Source organism: Gekko japonicus, unplaced genomic scaffold (assembly GCF_001447785.1).
Source record: "Gekko japonicus isolate JY-2015 unplaced genomic scaffold, Gekko_japonicus_V1.1 scaffold405, whole genome shotgun sequence".
Lineage (NCBI taxonomy): Eukaryota > Metazoa > Chordata > Lepidosauria > Squamata > Gekkonidae > Gekko > Gekko japonicus.
The window spans coordinates 1,124,625-1,144,901 of NW_015175982.1; the positions used below are offsets into that span (position 1 = coordinate 1,124,625).

The 20,277-nt window shown below is 47.1% G+C and overlaps 1 protein-coding gene across 1 annotated transcript; it reads right to left on the reverse strand.

Moving 5' to 3' along the window:
* Positions 1-311: 311 nt before the first annotated feature.
* GNMT (glycine N-methyltransferase) lies at positions 312-18,527 on the reverse strand. The gene is made up of 6 exons (XM_015426248.1): positions 18,229-18,527; positions 15,289-15,416; positions 12,414-12,527; positions 7,554-7,696; positions 4,936-5,057; positions 312-2,381 (listed from the first exon to the last, which is right to left on the reverse strand). The coding sequence occupies exons 1-6, from the start codon at positions 18,432-18,434 to the stop codon at positions 2,210-2,212; spliced, it is 885 nt and encodes a 294-aa protein (XP_015281734.1). The 5' UTR covers positions 18,435-18,527; the 3' UTR covers positions 312-2,209.
* Positions 18,528-20,277: the final 1,750 nt, after the last annotated feature.

Below are 20,277 nucleotides of genomic sequence, written 5' to 3' on the forward strand. Positions count from 1 at the left end.
TATATAATAATTGGCTAAGCTTCCCTCAGCGTACATCAAAAAATTGTATAAGAATTAACATTTTGAAATATGGCTTGCAGCACTTCATTCTAATGAAGATATAAGTACAGAATGACAAACCTGAAGAAGGACTTGCAAACGGACAGTGTACTAGAACTCTGTCGTTTGTCTAAAACTAGTACTGTAGTAGTCTATATGTACTGCTAAGCTTTATATTGCATATTATAGTGTTATGGTTGTAATGTTGTTGATAATTGAATTCTAAAACATTGCAGATAAAAATCAACTTATATTGTTTATTTGTACACGGTGATTTACTGTTTTACCGGTTACATTACACCGTGGTCCTGTTTGTTGTAATATATCCATTTCAGCTTGAGCAAGAGAAAAAAGGGGAGGGAAGAGGGGCTGCTCTATACAATCCCTAGGCCTGCCTCTATAGTTGGCTTAAGTTCTCTGTACTGATAAGAAAAATGAAATCCTATAAATAGGATCAATTTGCATTTGTTCTTATTTGCGTTGTCTATCGTTCTGGCTTTGTTAGTCACGGGAAACAGAAAGAACTCTGCCGGTCACAGAAGCTCCCCCTGCCAGCCCTGTCCTATCAACTTTATATAGCTTCCTCTCTGGCTTTTGAGATATTATCCACACAAAAAGAAAAACAACCAAGAGCAGAGTCTTTAAGGCAGCTGAATTCTGACACATACACACCCGCCCATTCCACACTCTGCGCTTGTTCCATAACCCCCATGCCACACTCTTCGCACAGGTCTTCGTGGGATGATGCTAGCCAATGGTCATCTAGTCATACTGCAGATTTCCAAAATCAATGCTCACTATCAGCACTAACCCAAAAATAACCTTCACTCTCAAGCAGCTTGCGGAAGTCCTTTCTAGTCTAAGGACATTAGAATTAGGCCCCCAGCCTTTCAGACCAAACATGGCCAGTCGGTATTCAAAGTAAGCACATCTCAACTGGAGGTAGGATCACCAGATCACACAATGCAGCAAACTTACCTCTACCTCAGGATGTTCTGCCCCTTCCCTCTGGTGGTTCTTTCACCCAACCATGGAGGGGGGGGGGGGGACATCCATTTAACCCAACAGGAACTAAAGAAGGTGAGGAGAGAAAGGAGCTATTGGAGTTAAACTATATATCTCGAGCAATAATTAGACATTAACATTCCTAATTATCTCTGTGTCTACTTCCCCTTCTCAGCAAAGGCTTGTAGAAATCACTCCTGGGCCTGGAAGAGCTTTTCTGTCACAGGGTGGCTTTAGAAGCTGCCTTGTGCTCAGCCAGGTCATCTGTCCATCTAGCTCAGCTGCTGTCCACTCGGACTGGTAGGAGCTCTCCAGGGTCTCACAGAGAAAAGTCTCATCACTACCTGACATCCTTTACCTGGCAATGCTAGGGATTAAACCTGAGATTTTCTGCATTCAAAGAGTATGCTCTGTCGTGTTTAGGATTCGCCTTCAGCTGTTGAGATAAGAAACCTTAGATTACTGCTTTTATGGAGCACTGGGGGGGAAAATAAACTGAATTTGCTTTGTCATCGAAGAGACCTAACCCTCAAAAAACAAACATGAGATGCAGGAATATATGCATCACACTAATACCACCAACTGCTATGAGAAGACTCTGGGAACCAATACATTCTCATAAACAAGCCACCATTGAAGTGAATGGGGACTACAGAAGAGATTCCTAACTAGGCAGAAGACTATTATCCACAGGTTTCAGAGAGCCAATATAGTTCCTGTCTCCACATCTGTCCCAAAACAAAACACACAGCCATCCACATTTACCGGCATTGATGCGCATTATCCATGCAACCTAAGAAACAGCAGCAAGAAAAAAGAAAAAAAAGAAGGCACCAAGGACAGAAAAATACAGTTTAACCAGTAACAAAACCTTGCATAAAATTCAGATACCAATCACCCCCACCTCTTTCTCTCAGAGGTCACGGGTTAAGAAACAGCTCCTCCAGTCCCTAAAGCAGATTCACAACACTGGCCCCTTGACGGGGGTGGGGAGAGGTGGAGGTGAAAAAATCTTTCCAGTTTTCCCTTTTCTGGTTCAAGCACCTTCTATACACATTCACTATCATTTAAACTTGGTTTGCTGCACTGTTGGAGTAGCAACTGGCCACTCCAGCCATGGACAAGAGGCCCCAGATGCTGGCTGGAGCATTCTCTTGTGCAGTTCTCAGCCCGTTTTCTTCAACACGTGAATGAAGTAGCATGGCGTGTATTCCTGGCCTGGCTTGTAAGGTTTGAAGTCCCCCAGGACACTGTGTTCACACTGGCCTTGCAGCGCATTTTTCAGAAGTTCCGTGAAAGGCTCCAAGCGGTGAGGGTAGTATGAGAGACGGAACTGACTGGGGAAGAGACAGAAGAGACAGTTAATAACTTGGGGGAGGCAGAGCGTTAGCAGCTGGCTGCCTTACCCTTAAACCAAGAACCTGAAACTACTGTGTTCAAAAAATTCTGCAAAAGGGACAAATGATACAACATAGGACAACTGCACATCATATACATGCTTTATTTTGCATAGTACAGTGTTTTGGAGTGGGGTTCAGGGTGGCAGTTGCAAATGTGACAGATCAGGTGTGTGTAGGAACATTAAGATCCATGGAGTAGGGGAGGAGAAAAACTGAAGGATTGGAGGATTACAGTAATGGAAAGTTATTTACTTGAGTTCCTACGTAGATTCTGTACAGGTGCTGCCTCCAGCAGAATCTCTGCCAGATGTTATGCAATAGTGCCAGCTTCTCAGTATTCTGCCAGGACCACAACAGTTGCTGGATCCTTCCAATGAAGGTAATCAGCACTCCCCGATTTGCCTTGGCTGGAGCAGAATTCCAGGAGGGGAACCCTAAGTGTTTGGCAGGGACAGCACAGGGCCTACGGTAGCAAAGTTATCAGCAGGGCTTAGCAGTTAACAAGGTCCAGTAGCTGGAAGGTAACAAGAATGATGGATAACAAGTAAGAAACTTTGTGCCTAACCAAGCCCCTACAGATGACGGCGTCTTTGGGGGAATGTCTTTTCTCCTGCTCATTGCTTGCATCTCCTCCTCCTCCACTTGTCTTCTATTCCCTTCAGAACCTGGACCTTATACATACCCCTCTCCGTGTCCCACAGTCTCCAGCCCTGAAGCAACTAGGACTGCAACAGCCTGACTCTTCCCTTTCAGTGATCTCAGTGAGATGCCACAAGTGGCAACTTTTACCAACCTCCCACCTAACACAGGCCCCCTACTCTCCAGCTTCCATCTTTTGTCCTGGAGCTGCATGCCGATGTCAGGAGCTCGAACCTAACACTCATGGATCTGGGTCTAACTGCCACCACTAGGAGAGGCTCTTAATTATGATATTGATACCATTGTTAGACCATTCTAAATTTTGGACAGACTGTGCTATTAGGCCACAGTATTTTCCTGATTGTTCCCAGTCAGAAAAATGAGGCCTCCCTTCCCATATCCCCCCCATTCTTCCCAGTACTTTAAGATAAAACATGACTTGAGCAGCCAGCTAATGGGTAAGTTTTCTCCAGGAATTCCCTTTCAGACCAGATATCAGATTTTGCAAAGGGTTTTTGTTTTTGTTTTTTTGGGTGTGTGTGTGTGTGTGTGTGTGTGTGTGTATTTTTTTAATATGTGCATATGTGTGTGCACCTGGAAATCATGGCAACCTCTGGTGACTGATCCCTCCTGGGGGGCAGGAAGATATTCAGAGAGGTAGCTGAATAAAGCCTGCCCCTGCCTCCCGCCTCCCGCCTCTGGTATTTCAAGATGGTCTCCCACCCAAGTACTTGCCAGAGTCAACCGTGCTTAGCTTCTGAGATCTGGGCTATCCAGGGCAGGGTTGATTTTGCAAGTTTTGTTTACTAAGCACATATACTAACACCACAAATATTTGGGAAATATCCATTCACAGGTCGAAAAATGCAGAATGCTAGAAAATTAAAGGAGAACAGTTGCTAGCTAGATCTACTTGCAATGTATAAACCTCTGCGGCTCTCTTCCCTGAGAGAGAGAGAGAGAGAGATCCAGGCTTCTCCCAGCCCAGCATCCTGGTGAGGTAAGGACAGGACAGAGGTGAGAGAAGGTCTTGACAAACCTTGACCATCCCTTGCATCCATAGATACCCTGTTTTACATGTTTCTCTCTACTTGGGGAATTCTCTTCCAGGGCCAATCAGAAATCCAGGTACAAATTCAAATCACAGCAAGAGGACTTTTCCAAAGTAAAGGCTTGGTCATGCTCAACATTAAAATTAGAGCTGTGTGCTAACAAGTGTGTCATGGGTGTAGGGCAGGATACATATGGTATTAGGACAGGAAATACCCTTGTGGTCTCCCAATACCACTGGGGAGATCAGCGGCAGAGACAGAATGACCAGAAGATGATATCTGCACGTTGCAATTCTATTCCTTCCTGCACCAGTGTAAATTGCCATCTTCCTCCCAGGAAATGTAACTTAAGTGTTTTATCACCAGCTTCAAACAGGACAAGACTTTGTCATAAAATCATATGAATCCATCTGCGACAGCACCACTAGTAGATTTCGCAACGGTTTTGAACAAAAGATCTGTCAGCTTTCTTTGTCACCTCCTTTCAGTTTCAAAGAAGCCAAGCTTCTTGTTCTTGTGGTTTTGCTGCAAACTTCAACCCCTAGAATAGCCCGGTTTCGGTTTAGAGGCACTGTCTCAAAATACAACCCCAGTTACTCTCTCTTCGTATCAGTGGGATGGAAGGGGAATCTTGCAAGCTGGAGGGATGTTCTTCCCGCAAAATCTGTTTACACCAATGCCTTCTACCGATAGCATCTGCACACTGGTCCCAGGAACCTGCTGACTTTGTTGGGCTGGCTGGGCCCACGAATCTGTCACGGAATCAAAGTCTGTAGATACGAGTTTTGAATCAAACGTACCTCAGTTCTGGGCTCCCATCATTCCCTTCGGGAGGCACCTGCACGGTGTAGTCCAGGGTCACCATGCTTGGCTTGTTATTCACAAGGAGTACAGACGTGGTGATGTCCTTAGTTAAGTCACTCTGCAAGAGAGAAGAACTTCCACCTTTGGTTTCCTTCCCCCTTTGATGCTCCCCTGGCCTGGCCTTGCTTATTTGGAGCCCCATCTCTGGACCAATTGCACAACAATATGACTTCGACAACCTACCACCCTTCTCCCTGTACTGCTTGATAGATACAACTGCGACTTCACCCTTCCATTTTCTCCATGAATTTGTTCCCAGAACTGGACTTTCTGTAGAACCAGTGCTTATTCTGGGAATGGGGAGTTCTGTGTTGCCCCACTTCATCTTGCCATTGCCCCACCCCATTCCTCCTGGAGAAAAAAAACTGCTGATTCCATCCAGGCTTATGATCACCTTCCCTTCCCCTACCCACAACAGACACCTTGCGAGGCAGGTGGGACTGAGAGAGGTCTTTTGAGAACTGCTCCTGAGAGAACAGCTCTATAAGAACTTGTGGCTGGCCGAAGGTCTAGGGCTGCCAGGTCCCCCAGGAGGGTGGAGGTTCCCCTGCTCAAAGGGTCCCCTGGTCCAGAAAAGGCTTGCGGGGGGAACCCTACCCCCAACGTGCCCAGTTCGGGCCGACGTGCCCGGCGCAATGATGTCACCCGGAGGTGATGTCATCATGTTGGGCACGTCACTGGCTGATGCTCTAGCAATCAGCCTGGAAACTCTACGGTACCATAGAGTTTCCAGGCTGATTGCTAGAGTGTCAGCTGGCGACGTGCCCAACGTGATGACGTCACTTCCAGGTGACATCATCGTGGCGCACAAAGTGCAAAGCACATGCACAAATGTCCCAACCGGGGACTAACTCTCCCCCGCTTTTAAAGGTAAGTCACTTGGCAGCCCTACCAAGATCACACCACCAGCTGCATGTGGAGGAGTGGGGAATCAAACCCAGTTCTCCCAGATTAGAGTCCATGTGCCTAACCACTACACTAAATCAGGGTGAAAGGATGTTCTGGAACCCTGTGGACAACACTGCTATTGCTCTGGAGGAGAGGGAATAGCACTTCCCCTGCAACTCCCTCCCACAACCCGATGTGCTAAGTGCAAAAGGCAGGAGGGGGAATGTTCAGTAACAAAGAAGGTTTTGCAGCACAGAAGCGGTGGCCAGGATTGCCCAGTTATTGGCAATAGGGCCAACATCCCAGGTAGCTCCATGTTTACTGCCCTGTTTAGATAGTAACAGGGAGGGTGCTGCTGGGGATCAGTATTCACTCACCCCACAGACAACAGTGCTGCCCAAAGCAGCCAGGTGGAAGGGAAAGGGGCAGTACAGATTGGGGCTGCAGTGCAATCCCAAATTTTTTAAAAAAACACCCACAACCTCCCCCCACCTCATTTTGCCAATCTTCAAGCTCAGCAAGGGGGAAGACACGTATTATGCCTGCTTTTTCATGCTTCCAGGGCACATGAACACATGAAACTGCCTTATGCTGACTCAGACCCTAGGTCTATCAAAGTATTGTCTACTCAGACTGGCAATGGCTGTCCAGGCAGAGATCACAGGCAGAGGTCTTTCACATCACCTACAGCCAAATCTTTTAACTGGACACATCAGGGATTGAACCTGGGAGCTTCTGCATGCCAAGCAGATGCTCTACCACTGAGCCACAGCCCCTCCCAGGGCTTAAAGTAGCCTAGAGGAGAGTAAAAAGAGAGAAATATTTTCCCAGTCTGGCAGCGCCAATCTATATCCACACCTCTTCCCTTTCACAATCTAATTTTTTTGTGGTCAGTTACATCTAAGGGGATTCAAATATGGATTCCTTGTGTCCTGTGTGATTTGGCCTACAGTGAGATATGGACAGATATATTTGTATCCCACTCTTCTTCCAAGGACATTGGGGCTTTGTACATGGTTCTCCTCTATGAGGATTATACCATGTTTCAGCTATGGTAAAGGTAAAGGTTCCCTTGCTCGAATCCGACTCTAGGGTTGCAGTGCTCATCTCCGTTTCAAAGCCGAAGAGCCAGCGCTGTCCGAAGACGTTTCCGTGGTCATGTGGCCGGCATGACTAAACACCAAGGTGCACGGAATGCTGTTACCTTCCCACCGAAGTGGTACCTATTTATCTACTTGCAATTTCTTGCTTTCGAACTGCTAGGTTGGCAGGAGCTGGAACTAGAGATGGGAGCTCACTCCATCATGCGGCACCCGGGTCTCGAACTGCTGAACTACCGATCTTCCACAGCCTGCAGTGGAAGTAGCCGTCAAAGGAGGACAAAGCTCTGTCCTACACTGAGGGAGCTACTGAAAACCTTAAGTAAGGCCTACTTTTATAGAAATTTCTCTAGTATAATTGTACCCTGTCCTTCTCTGAAAGAGTTCAGAGTGGCATATATGGTTTCCCCTCCTCCACTGTGTCCTCTCAACAATCCTATGAGGTAAGTGAGACTGAAAGAGAGGGACTGGCTTGAGGTCACCCGGCAAGCTTCACGGCTACATGGGCATTTGAACCTGGCTTTCCCAGATCCTGCCCCGACACTGACACCACACTGGTTCGCTACCTTGTAGTAGATGTTCTTCCCTGGAGGGGCGCAGCCTGTTTCCAGGATGTAGTCGTAGTTACGGTGATCAATGACAAGGATGCCGCCAGGACGCACCATACTGGCAATATTTTTAAGAGCCTGTTTATGAGCACCTTGGTCACCTAGAAGAAGACACAGCACTGAACTAGACTCCTTCCCATTCCATGTAGGTTTCTCCTTCTAGCACAAGCCTGACAGACCTGCAGCTTCCCAGTTCTTTGATGGGAACAGAATACACAAGAAGAGCTTAATTCTGGGTTTTCACAGCCTTTGGCAAGGGGTTAGAATAGGCTCTAATCATCCAGAAACAATTTGTAGGTAATCCCTCTAGAAGAGAAAGGCACCGTAGAACATGTAGCCTATGCCATATGCTTGACACATATCCTAGGCCAGTGCATAACATAAGTGGGATGGAAAACTGGGCCTGAAGGTCAACAGAAGACTCCATGACAGTACGTAGCTTCCAAATCTAAGGTATGCATTTCATTTTTAATAGGATTTGAGAGGCACAATGAGGGAAGTTGGACTATCAGAAAAGACTAGGTTCCAGCAGTTACAACACATGTTTGTATGGTAGGGATGCCAGACCACCCCCCATCGGGGTGGGGGTCTCCCACTGCCAGGTCCCACCTCTCTACTGCTGGCCAACTGGCCAGTGGGGGCATTACCTCTCAAAAACGGAGGAACATCTGGCATTTCAGCAACGTACCTACATGACTCGGAAGCGACGTAGGCACGTCAGGGATGATGTTCTGGTTTGGGGGCAAAAACTCTATGGTAGAAGTTAATTCTACCATAGAGTTTTGCTCAAATAACCACAGTGTCGCTCCCCCAACATGCCTACATCACTTCTGGGTCACATAGGCACATCACTGAAATGCTAGGTGTTCCTCCCTACTCCTGGAAAATGCACCCCTGATCCCCCATCAGTTCCTCGGAGGGACCTGGCAACCCTTCTCAAAAATTTAGCTCTAAGGCCACAGCATCCTTACCATCTCCAGTGAAATAAAGTCTAGGTGCATGTAGCAGCATTTGCTCATGTTCTCTCTCTTCCATAGTATCAAATCATAGCTGGTATGCACCTTCAGACAACAACCTAGAAAGGGGGGGTAATCTTGGGAATGTGTCTGCCAGTTGTATAAGTTCTGGGTTGAGCTTCTATAGCTCTTCCTGTTACATATATTTAGATCTGGGTGTAGCCAGAGGTGTGGCTTGCAGCCAATAACCCTTACTGAGCTGGCCCAATGGATCCAGGACCAGCCCAGGAATTGTATTGTATACATTGTTGTATTTTTCTACCTTTTGTTGTTGCTTGTTTGTTCAAGTTATATTTTTTGGGTCTCTTCATAAGCTGCTCTGAGTCCTCAGTGGGGTGAAAAGTAGTACAGAAATGTTTAAATAAACAAACGTATCTTTGCTTGCTAGCATTATTCTGCAATAATGTACCACATATATTACAATTACCATGCTAGAGGTGTGCAAGGGGGGAAATTCATTTTTTTCAGATTCGGTTATAAAAGAACCAAATTTATTCAGCCTTCCTGAATATTCCCAAATACCAGTATCGGCATTGTATTCAGATTCAGGAAATATTTGGTGATACCGAATATATTCGGCTCCACTATAACCTATGGGGCAATTATACTCAATGGCAAATCTAGGCAGGGGTGGCCAAACTTCCTTAACGTAACAGCTGCATAGAATAAATGTCAGATGTTTGAGAGCCGCAAGACATGAACAGATATCACACACACACTTTTATTGAAAAATATGCAAATTTGCTTTTTATTAACATTAAATTAGACTGTGTGAAAGAGCCACATATGGCTCATGAGCTGCAGTTTGGCAACCCCATCCTAGGGTATATGCAGTGGGCTGGGGGGAAAGTGGTTTGAGGTAGAGGCACCAGATTTGCAACGTAGCTGCTGAAGCTTCTCCCCCAAAGAATCCCTAAGTTTCAAAAAGACTGGACCAGGGGGTCCAATTCTATGCCCACCCAAAGAGGGTTCCCCCATTCATTGTTTCCAATGGTGGTGGTGGGGAATAGCAAGGCAAAACAAGCACAGCAGAATGTCCCAATAAATCTCTGCAGTACAAAGTGAAGTGTGTGGGGAGGCATGTTTGCAAGCCTAGGAGCAGAACCAGTGCCACTGTGGCAGTACCAAAACTGAACAGGATTAAAGTCAGATCTGAGAACCTCTGAAGGACAGCAAGGACAGCAGAACCAGTGCGATGTTCTAGTGCCCAGCAGCAGAATCCAATGCCATTGTGGCAAATGCCAAACCAGCTCAACAGGACTGATTTCAAACACACAATCCAGGCAAGGGGGAGGGAGGTTGCAGGACAGCAGAATCAGTGCAGTAGTGGCTGCCCAGCAGCAGACCTCAGTGCCAACTTACTAGTGCCCAGCAGCAGAACTCAGTGCCAACTTACTAGTGCCCAGCAGCAGAACCCAGTGCTATAGTGGCAAATGGCAGTTCAGCATTACTGGACTTCTGTGTATTAGGCTGGCCTTGGTTCAGGTGGGCTAGCAAAAGTGCCTGCCCACCCTGCATTTTTGAGTGTTCTGCTGGGCTTCTACTGCCTTGCTTCTGCCAAAAAAAATGTTTTTAAACCTTGGCTGTGACATTGGTTAGTTTGGTTGCTGCCGCATTGGCACTGGGTTCTGCTGTTTGGCACTAGTAAGCTGCACTGGGTTCTGCTGCTGGACAATAGTAGGTGGGTTCTGCTGCTGGGCACTAGTACATTGCACAGGTTCTGCTGTCCTTGCAGAAATCCCCCCCCTCGGTTTCTACTTCAGAGATTCTCAGATTTGACCTTAGTCCTTTTGGGTTTTGGCACTGCCACAGTGGCACTGGTTCTGATGCTGGCCTTGCAAACATGCCCCCCCCCACACACTTCACCTTCTACTGCAGAGATTCTGTGGGACATTCTGCTGGGCTTGTACTGCCTTGCTATTTTCCCCTCACTGGAAACAATGGCGAACAGGGGCACCCTCTTTGGGTGCCCATAGAATTGGACCCCCTGGTCCACTCTTTTTGAAACTTGGGGATCCTTTTGAAGAGAAACTCCAGCAGCTATACTGCAAATGTGATGTCTCTATCTCAAACACCCTCTTCCCCAGACCACTGCATATACCCTAAGAGATTTGCCATTGACTATAATGGCCCCATAGGATATAGTGGAGCTGAATAATCTCTCCTATATTATAATCTGTTCTGTTCTAATCTGTTGTCTGGACCTGGTGATCTTCAGGCTCCACCTGGAGGTTGGCTGCAGGGTCTGCTAGATCCAGGTTCTTGCTGTAGAAGCTGAGTGGGTGACTTTGGACCAGTCACAGACTTTCAGCCTAAACTACCTCACAGGGTTGTTGTGCAAGTCAAAAGGGGAAGAGGAGAATGATGTAAGCTGCTTTGGTCCCCATTGCAGAGAAAGACTACTTTTCCTCCTGGTGAACCATTGTTGCCAATCCCCAGGTGAGGGCTGGAAATCACTCAGAATTACAACTGCTCTCCAGATGGCAGAGATCAATTCCCCCAGAGAAAATGGTGGACTCTCTGGCAGTCAGGGCTTCAGAGCACGGAAGAGGCTGCAGGTGTGTGTGTGGGGGAATGGAAAGCTGAAGAGAGAGGGGGAAATAAAGGTAGGTTGATGATTGGCTGGGAAGGAGATAGGGTTGCCAACTCCAGGTGGGAAATTCCTGGATATTTGAGGGATGGGACATGGAGAGGGTGAGGTTTGGGACCTCAGACAGGTACAACGCCATAGACTCCACCCACCCAACCAGCCATTCCCTTCTGGGGAACCACTGTTGCCAATCTCAGGAGAGAGGTGGAAATCACTCAGAATTACAACTGATCTCCAGGAGGGAGGGGGGAGGAGATGCAAAGCTGAAATCAGGGGGGCAGATAATGGCAGGTTGATGCTTGGCTGGAAAGGAGATAGGGTTGCCAACTCCAGGTAGGGAAATTCATGCAGATTTGAGGGGTGGAGCCTGGAAAGGGTGAGGTTTGAGGGGTGGGACCTCAGACAGGTACAATGTCATAGACTCTACCCTCCAAACCAGCCATTCCTGGGTAACAATTGTTGCCAATCTCCAGGTAAGGGCTGGAAATCACTGAAAATTACAACTGCTCTTCAGGTAGCAGAGATCAGTTCCTCTGGAGAAAATGGTGGACTCTGTGTCATTTTACCCTGCTGAGGTCGCCACAACACATTGACGCTAAGTGCCCAAGGCCTTGGCACTCTCCCAGAGCCTCTTTCTAGAGTTCGTTGTATTTATTTCCACAACAAACCTTATTCCTAGTAGCTGAATGAATGCCGAATAGTATTCAGGAATCTCTGTTCAGCCATAGAATAGATGCTCTGATTTGGTATTTGGTTTAATAAATACCCCCAAAATGCTGAAAAGGCATTATTCGGGTATTTATTCAGCTCAGTAAATACCGAATGCACACCCCTATCCCATGCTAGATAAGTCATATATCATCTTCTGTTCAACTAGATTTACAACAGTTGGAGCCAACTTGCTTGTATTTGATATGCATTATCCTCTTCTTTTTTAGATCTGCAGAAAATCACCTGGCCATTCTCCCCTATTAGATGTTTCCTGACTGGAACTACTGAAAGACTCCCAAGGAGCCTGAACAAAGTTTCTGATGAGAAGCAGCATGTGCCCAATGGCCTACACACAATTCTCTGTATAGCAGCTAGGTCACAGTGTTGATAAGTTGAAGTAAACATACGATTGTCAACACAGTCCTAAGCAGAGCTACACCGTTTTAAGTCCATTAACTTCAGTGGACTTGGATGCTTAGGATCATCCTGTGTGACACTCACCTTTAAAGTCCGGGAGATGTGCAAAGGAATTCCCGAGGCAGATGACAGCATCAAAACCATCACCAGGCTTCTGCACATCCTGTGCCAGGGTGAGCCAGTTGGCCTCTTCAATGACTGCAAAGCAAAAGGAGAGATTACACTTGGGCGGAGGAAGTCATTTCAACCTCCTCACATTTCCAGTGGCATCTGGAAGAGAAAGCTTCTGGCTCCCTGTTCATACTGAAAATGGCTAAACTTTCAGTGAAAGATGCCACCATGTTGTGAAGGGGAAAACACACTAGGCTGAGTAACATAAGCAGCTGTGAAGAGGGAAGGATAAAAATTAAAGAGGCAGTTATAAGGGAGGAGTGGACCCTTTATTGAATGGGACTGATGGATGATGAATGCCATCTTACGTGCCATGTGGAACTACTATTTTAAACTCCACTTGCAGCTGATTAGGGAAAAAGAACAGCTGAGCACAGCAGAAGTGACCCAGTGTGCAAGCAACCTTTTTAGTAACTTACTTTATTCTTTTTACATATGCTGTACTGTGGGATTTCTTGGGGTCACAATCACTGACCTCTGCTGGGCATAATCTTTTTATAAAAGTACAAGCTACATCTGATTTTTCTCAAGGCTGTTTTCTCATAAAACAGCAGCATAAAGATGTGGTTATAGGGAGCTGCGGTGGCTCAAGTGGTTAAGACACTGAACTGCAGGCTGTGGAAGGTCAGTAGTTCAGCAGTTCGAGACCCGGGTGCCGCATGATGGAGTGAGCTCCCATCTCTAGTTCCAGCTCCTGCCAACCTAGCAGTTCGAAAGCAAGAAATTGCAAGTAGATAAATAGGGACCACTTTGGTGGGAAGGTAACAGCGTTCCGTGCGCCTCGGTGTTTAGTCATGCCGGCCACATGACCACGGAAACGTCTTCGGACAGCGCTGGCTCTTCGGCTTTGAAACGGAGATGAGCACCGCAACCCTAGAGTCGGATTCGACTGGCTTTTGAGCAAGGGAACCTTTACCTTTTTATAGGGCATCTACAAGCAGGTAGAGGATCTGTTGAAGCCTTTTATGACCAATAGATGAAGCCATGGAAAGAGGCAGGCATTCCAGATTCAAAGCTCCATGACAGTGTCAGAAAGTTATGGAACCCTGGAAATCACTCACAGGATTGCTTGTAGTCTTTAATCCACATGCAGTATGCTTCAGACAATGCGGGCAATGCCATTGTCTGCGGGACTCTCTGTTGTCTGTCAGATTTTTATCTCACCCTTCTTCCAAAGAGCTCAGGGCAGCATACATCACTCTCCCTTCCCCCATTTTATCCTCATAACAATCCTGTGAGGTAGCCTAAGTTGAGAGAGTGTGGCTGACCCAAAGTCACCCGAGATTCATGGTCATGTGTGGATTCCAATTTATAGTGTGAAACTCTACCCACCCCACCACACTGGCTCTCAAAGCAGTATGCCAGTGCACAGGAGGAGGGGCTTTGTTGTTCTGCATAGCTCACTGCCTCTCCCAATGAATGCAAGAAGCAGAAGAATAAATTATGCAAGCTAAGGAAATCTATGAACATGGATTCAATTTGCATAATTTATTCACATGGTGACTTTCTTGGTTCTATTTTTAAACCTTTTTAAAGTGCAAGCACAGCCCTAACCACCAAGACAACAGCCTGCAGTAAGCCCTGCCCACAAACATCTTAGTGAATAAATCAACCCACCATGACTATCAGTTAACTTCCCCACAGCCCTTACTTGTCCATTCCTTTTTTTGAATCAAGTAATATTTATTTAGTTTATTGGCCACTGGTCCACTATGCTCAGAGCTGTCTACTCTGACATGCAGTGGCTGCCCAGGAACTTGGTCAAGGAAAGACTTTTCCTGGTCCTGAAACCTCTAACTGGTAATACCAGGGACTGAACCTGAGAACTCCACCAGGGAGCCACAGCCCCTCTCAGCCAGAAAGTCGTACTCACACCCTCATGGGCACAAACAGAGATCCTAGCAGTCTTTATTTCATTGCTCAGATTTCAGGAGACGGAGATATTTTGCAACACAGTCTATCCTTATACAGTCACACGCCCATAAATACATACCATAAAGTCAAGAATGGGGACAGTTCCATCTCAGGGCTTGTAAAGAGGGTTCTCCCCATTGTCTTTTCAGGTCAACATCCAAGGAATTCTCCCCCCATCAACTCCATATTGATTTCGGTGCACATATAGAATGTGTGTCAGCAGGCAGTTCATTATGCCAGCTGCATTCCCCCAATTGCTTAAACAGCACTTGATCATATTTCACCACACACTCCCCTCTGCATAAACCCATTTGAACACAGATTAGCAGTGATGCTCAAAACCCAATGCTTCAATTGCTCAGTGTGAGAGTAATCAGGGCCTGTTACAGTCCACTGTGGCCTATGTCAGGAATTATAAACTAAGTGATCAGCATGCTCAAGTACGTAGCAAGGAGGTCAGAGAGAGTTAACTCTCTTTTCTGTTGTACAGGTCAGCTAACCTCTACACTGAAGAAAGATGTGTTTGATAAAGAATACTAAAGAACTGAACTGATTGCTTTGTCCAGTGACAATTCTAACCACTGAAGACCAGACTGAGAGTTGTTAACTTTTGGGCTATTTTTATTCTGCTGTGTTATATCTTGATTTTTTTTAAAGTAAATTATAAAGACTTCTATGCATGACTTATATCTTTTGTTATTAAACTCTGAGTTATCTCACACTTCCTGCATAGATCTATAACAAGCACTTCTACAGAGATTTAAGCAAATGCAAGTATCTTGAAACTTAACCAGTTAAAATGCAGGCTTTTAACCAGTCCACTAAAGATTCTGCATTCAGTTGATGGTCTTAACCCAAACAAAGATTACCATACCCCAGTTGTCAAAAGGTTCCTCTTTCCGACGATTCCATCGCTCCTTCAGAGCGTATTTGAGCATCTTGTCACTGGCATCCACGCTGGTAACAGTGAACCCTTCCTCAACCAGCATGATGGAGTCCACTCTACAGAAGAGAAAGGAAGATGTTCATGCCATCCGGGGAAATGAGGCCTCCATTCAGAACATGTCCCTGTATTGCTGTCCACCAAAAAAGGGACATGGGCAGATGGAAGATAAATCACCCCATGAAAAAAGCGCAATGCATAGTATTTGTATCAGGTGAGTGTGTAACCCCTAGCTGGTAATGGAATGAGCCAGGAAGAGGTGAAGCCTCTAGATGCAGAAGGGTGCAGACTGTGTGGAAAGCAAAGGAGGGAAGCAAGACTGACCTGGTGGGGAGCTTGAACCATAAGCAGTTTCTTAACACCTTGTTTAAGGTAACTATGATTTATGGATGGAAACTGGTAAGGGAGGGAGACTTGCAATTTTAGAATTATTGTTTCAGAGCTGTGTTATCTAATTAGGAGTCCCTTTGGGACCCTCAGTCTTAGAAGACAGTGCATGGAAGGTTCAGCTGGAGACTTCTTGGGCCACCAACAAGAGGAAAGAGATGGACTTTGGGGGTGGCAAGCTGTGAAGGAGAGAAACGTTAAATTAGTTGTAAATTTTCCAGGCTGTATGGCCATAGTCTTGGCATCTTAATAACACAACAGAACAGTGCTATTTTAAAGTCCAAACAATTAACTTTTCCCTCCCTTTTTGTTACACGATATGATGTTAAGTGAAAAATAAAAAAGTTTTATTCACATTTATTTATTGCAAGCAGGGGTCATTTTGGGGGGGGGACGCGGGGGGACGCCATCCCCCCGGGTGAGGTGCGGGAGGGCGGGGCCTGGAGCTCCCTGCTGGTGCCCGCTGGAGGTCGCCGCTGGCTGTGGGGAGGACACACTTCCGGTGATGTCAGGGGGTGTGGCATATGCTAATGAGTTATGCTAATGAGTCCCCCTAGCTCTTTTTCTACGAAATGACCCCTGATTGCAAGATTCATTCCATGTTTTGCCCCATGGAAGCCAGAAACTGAGGTTACAAGGGCACAACATACCCTTGTATTTCAGTTCAACTATTTTTTTTTATTTTTTAATTTATTATTACATTTCTACCCCGCCCTCCCCGTGAGTGGGCTTAGGGTGGCTTACAATAGGGCACCATGTGCCAAAGCATAAAACAGGATAAAACAATCAACATTAAAGTGCTCAATAGTTACAATCAAAATTTAACAAGATGGAATCAAATTTGCAAGATGGACTCCCCAGTATCTTCCATAGCAATAGGGAGATTAAAAACCCATAGATGTTACTCGACCCCATCCAGCGGTACTGATCACAGCGAAGTCATGGTTGATCTTCTTGGGGCCACCCCTCAGGTCTACCAATAGTGGTAGTGGCAGCTCCAGGGAAAGCATTTTTGAGGGAGACAGTGCAGTGTAGTGGTTATAGCATTGGATTAGGCTCTGGGAGGCATAGAATTCAGATCCCCATTCTGCCATGGAAGCTCACCGGGTGTCCTTGGTTTCAGTCAGAGTCTCTCTTTCTCTCTCTGCCTAACCTACCTCACAGGGTTGTTGTGAGGATAAAATGAAGGAAGGGAAAACAATGTACATCACCCTGAGCAATGAGGATGCTTTGTTCACAGAAATAAAGTGATGCTCCCACCAAGTCTTGGCTCTGTATGAAAGAGCAGCAAGGTGGCTTCATTTTCTCCTTCACATTCAGACACAGTGGAAGAAAGTGGGGAACACGATGTGGAATAACAGTGTAGACTCTGCTGTCTACATACCCTCTGGTTGGGCATCCACTAGGGCGGAAATGGTTGGCCAATTAATCAACTGACATTTTTGATGTACTAACCACCCCCACCCCAAAAAAAACCCTCTGACTAACTGGGCAGCAGACTTTTAAAAATGAATTCTTCTTTAGATAGAAATACAAGAACATGGATGGCAAGTATTATAATAGAAGTAACTTTCCCCTTTCTAGCACACACAGGTAGAAATACCTCTTCTGGAATGCAAAACAAGAGTCCAGTACCACCTTCTTCTACAACTTCTTCTACCACAAGTCTTCATGAGGCAGAGTTCGCTTCATGAGGTGCAAGTGAATCAGATGCTTAAAAGGTGTGCTCTGACTCACACAAATTTAAGATGGAATAAATTCTGTTAGTCTTTAAAGGTGCCACTGAACTCACACTAGCTCACTAGCCCAGCTGTGAAGTACAGCCCCCCCCCCATCATTAATTAACATAAAATCTATGCAGATTTCATCCACTAATTTATTGATATCGATCAGTGAAAACTCCTGCCTGATAACTCTAGTAAGTGTCTCTCAGAGGCTGGGAGGCTTCTGTGCTTGAAGACAGAAGTAGAACTGCAGGGGTGGTTGACTACACAGAAGATGGACCACGGAAGGAACAGAGCCACCAAAAGAAGAACGTGAAAGAAGTGGAGAAACTGCTTTACTGCCCACGGGACGAGGAATAGCTACAGAAGCGATGGTGGATTTTCTCCATCCCCCCTTCAGTGGCACAGGCGTCCTCCCTGCCAGTGGAAGAAACCGCCCCTCCCCCTCCATCCTCCCCAGACTTTTATTATCCATCAGGAGAATAATAAAAGGGTCGGCTCCCCTCCCTCTTATTTCAACGCATATCGGAGGGGCTGAAGAAGGGGACCGCGACCCGCACTAGCAGCTTTTGGGGAGTGCGGATCCAGAAGGAGCAAAGCGGTGGAGGCAGAATACAAGAAAGACGCTTTCCGCCAGCCGGCCTCGCCTCGCCCACCACCCCCTATAGGGTGAGCCACGCTGGAGAGCTCCGTGACAAACACGCGCCAGGCCTCGGCAGGGCAGGTGCCTCCCTCCCTGCCTGCAATGCTGCTGACTCACCCGGTCCCGCAGGCCACGTCGAGCACCGTCTGGCAGCGCTGGCCCCGCAGTAGCCCCGCCAGCCAGCTCTTGTACTCGGCCGTGCGGCTCCGCGTGTCGCCGATGTAGAGCTGCCAGACCCGCGCCGCTTTTCCGTCCGCGTACTGGTCCGGCAGCCCCTCGGCCGCCACGCCCAGCGAGCGGGTCCGGTAGATGCTGTCCACCATGCCGCCGGCGACACCACGGAGACCGCTGCGGAGCGCCGCCTGCCTGCCTGCCTGCCTGCCTGGGCTCGCCGCTGCTCTTTGCCCGAGCAGCGAATTCTGATCAACAAGCAGCCGGTAGAGGACGGAGCACGGGCCGACGAGGGACCGCCCCCTCCGCCCCGCCGGCCAATGAGGAGCACGGTTGGCGACACACCCTCCTCCCTGCCGGTTCCGCCTCCCTCAGAAGCTGACGCCCGCTGGGTCATACACAGGCTCCGATTCGTGAAGGTGGTCCGACGGAAATGAGGGCTACGGGGAGGGGGTGGTGGTCCTCTTTTGGGCTCTTAAAATATATATATAAGATAAAACCTCTTTTTGGGTTGGAGGGTCAGAAATATTCATAATTAGGAGCAATGATCACAGCTTAACTAGTTGTTGTTCAGTCGCACAGTTGAGTCCGACTCTTCGCAACCCCATGGATCAAATCACAGCAGGCCTTCCTGTCCTCCGCCGTCCTCCGGACTTTGCTTAATTCCATGTTCGTTGCATAACACTGTCTAACCATCTCATCCTTTGCTGTCCCCTTCTTCTGTTACCTTCAATCATGCCTGCAGTGGGGCATTGGGGGGCTAGCCCTCCCCCCACTTACTGGCAAGGCCCCACAGCTTCCCATCCAGCCCAGGGCCCCTGAGCAGTGGTGAGTGTGGGGGAAGGAGCTGAGTATTCCTGGGCAGCTGCCTGGTGCGAAGGGCCAGCTATGGTGGCAGTGCACAGCCAGACAGCACCTCTCTATTTCTCCCATATAAAGTCTATTTAACTTTAATTAAATTATCTCATATGATTAGCCACTGCCCCCTAAGAAATTTAAATGCCCCCCCACCTTTTATGTACTCTCTATGTAGAGAAAATGCGAAGAGAATGTCCCTACCCCACTCCCAGAAGCTTACGATTTAAATTTCAAAAGCAGCAAACGGATGTAATGGGAAGAAAGAAGGAGGGGGATGTACAGCTGGGTAATGGTACTATGTATTAGACAGCAGCTGGTGTGGTGCAGTATTTAGAATTCCAGCCCATAGCTAAAGGGAGACATTTGGAGCCCTGCTCCCTTAATTTAAAGCCCCACCCCTCAAATGGCCATGTTGTTCAGTCGCACAGTCGTGTCCGACTCTTCGCGACCCCATGGACCATCTCCCGCCAGGCCCTCCTGTCTTCCGCAGTCCTCCGAAGTTGGCTCAATTTCATGTTCGTTGCATCTATGACACTGTCTAACCATCTCATCCTTTGCCGTCCCCGTCTTCTTTGACCTTCAATCTTTCCCAGCATCAGGGTCTTCTCCAGTGAGTGCTCCCTTCTCATTTGGTGGCCAAAGTATTTGAGCTTCAGTTTCGTTATCTGGCCTTCCAGGGAACAGTCAGGGTTGATTTCTTTGAGGATTGACTGATTTGTTCTTCTTGCAGTCCAAGGGACTCTCAAGAGTCTTCTCCAGCACCATAGTTCAAAAGAATCTATTCTTCGGCGCTCGGCCTTCCTTATCGTCCAACTCTCGCAGCCATACATGACTACTGGGAATACCATTGCTTTGACCATGCGGACTTTTGTTGGCAGGGTGATGTCTCTACTTTTTATCATGCTGTTTAGGCTCGCCATCGCTTTCCTCCCAAGGAGCAGGCGTCTTTTAATTTCATGGTTGCACTCACAGTCTGCGGTGATCTGGGATCCCAGGAACGTGAAGTCTGTCACTACTTCCACGACTTCCCCTTCTATTTGCCAAGAGATAAAACCTCTTTTTGGGTTGGAGGGTCAGAAATATTCATAATTAGGAGCAATGATCACAGCTTAACTAGTTGGAGGGTCAGAAATATTC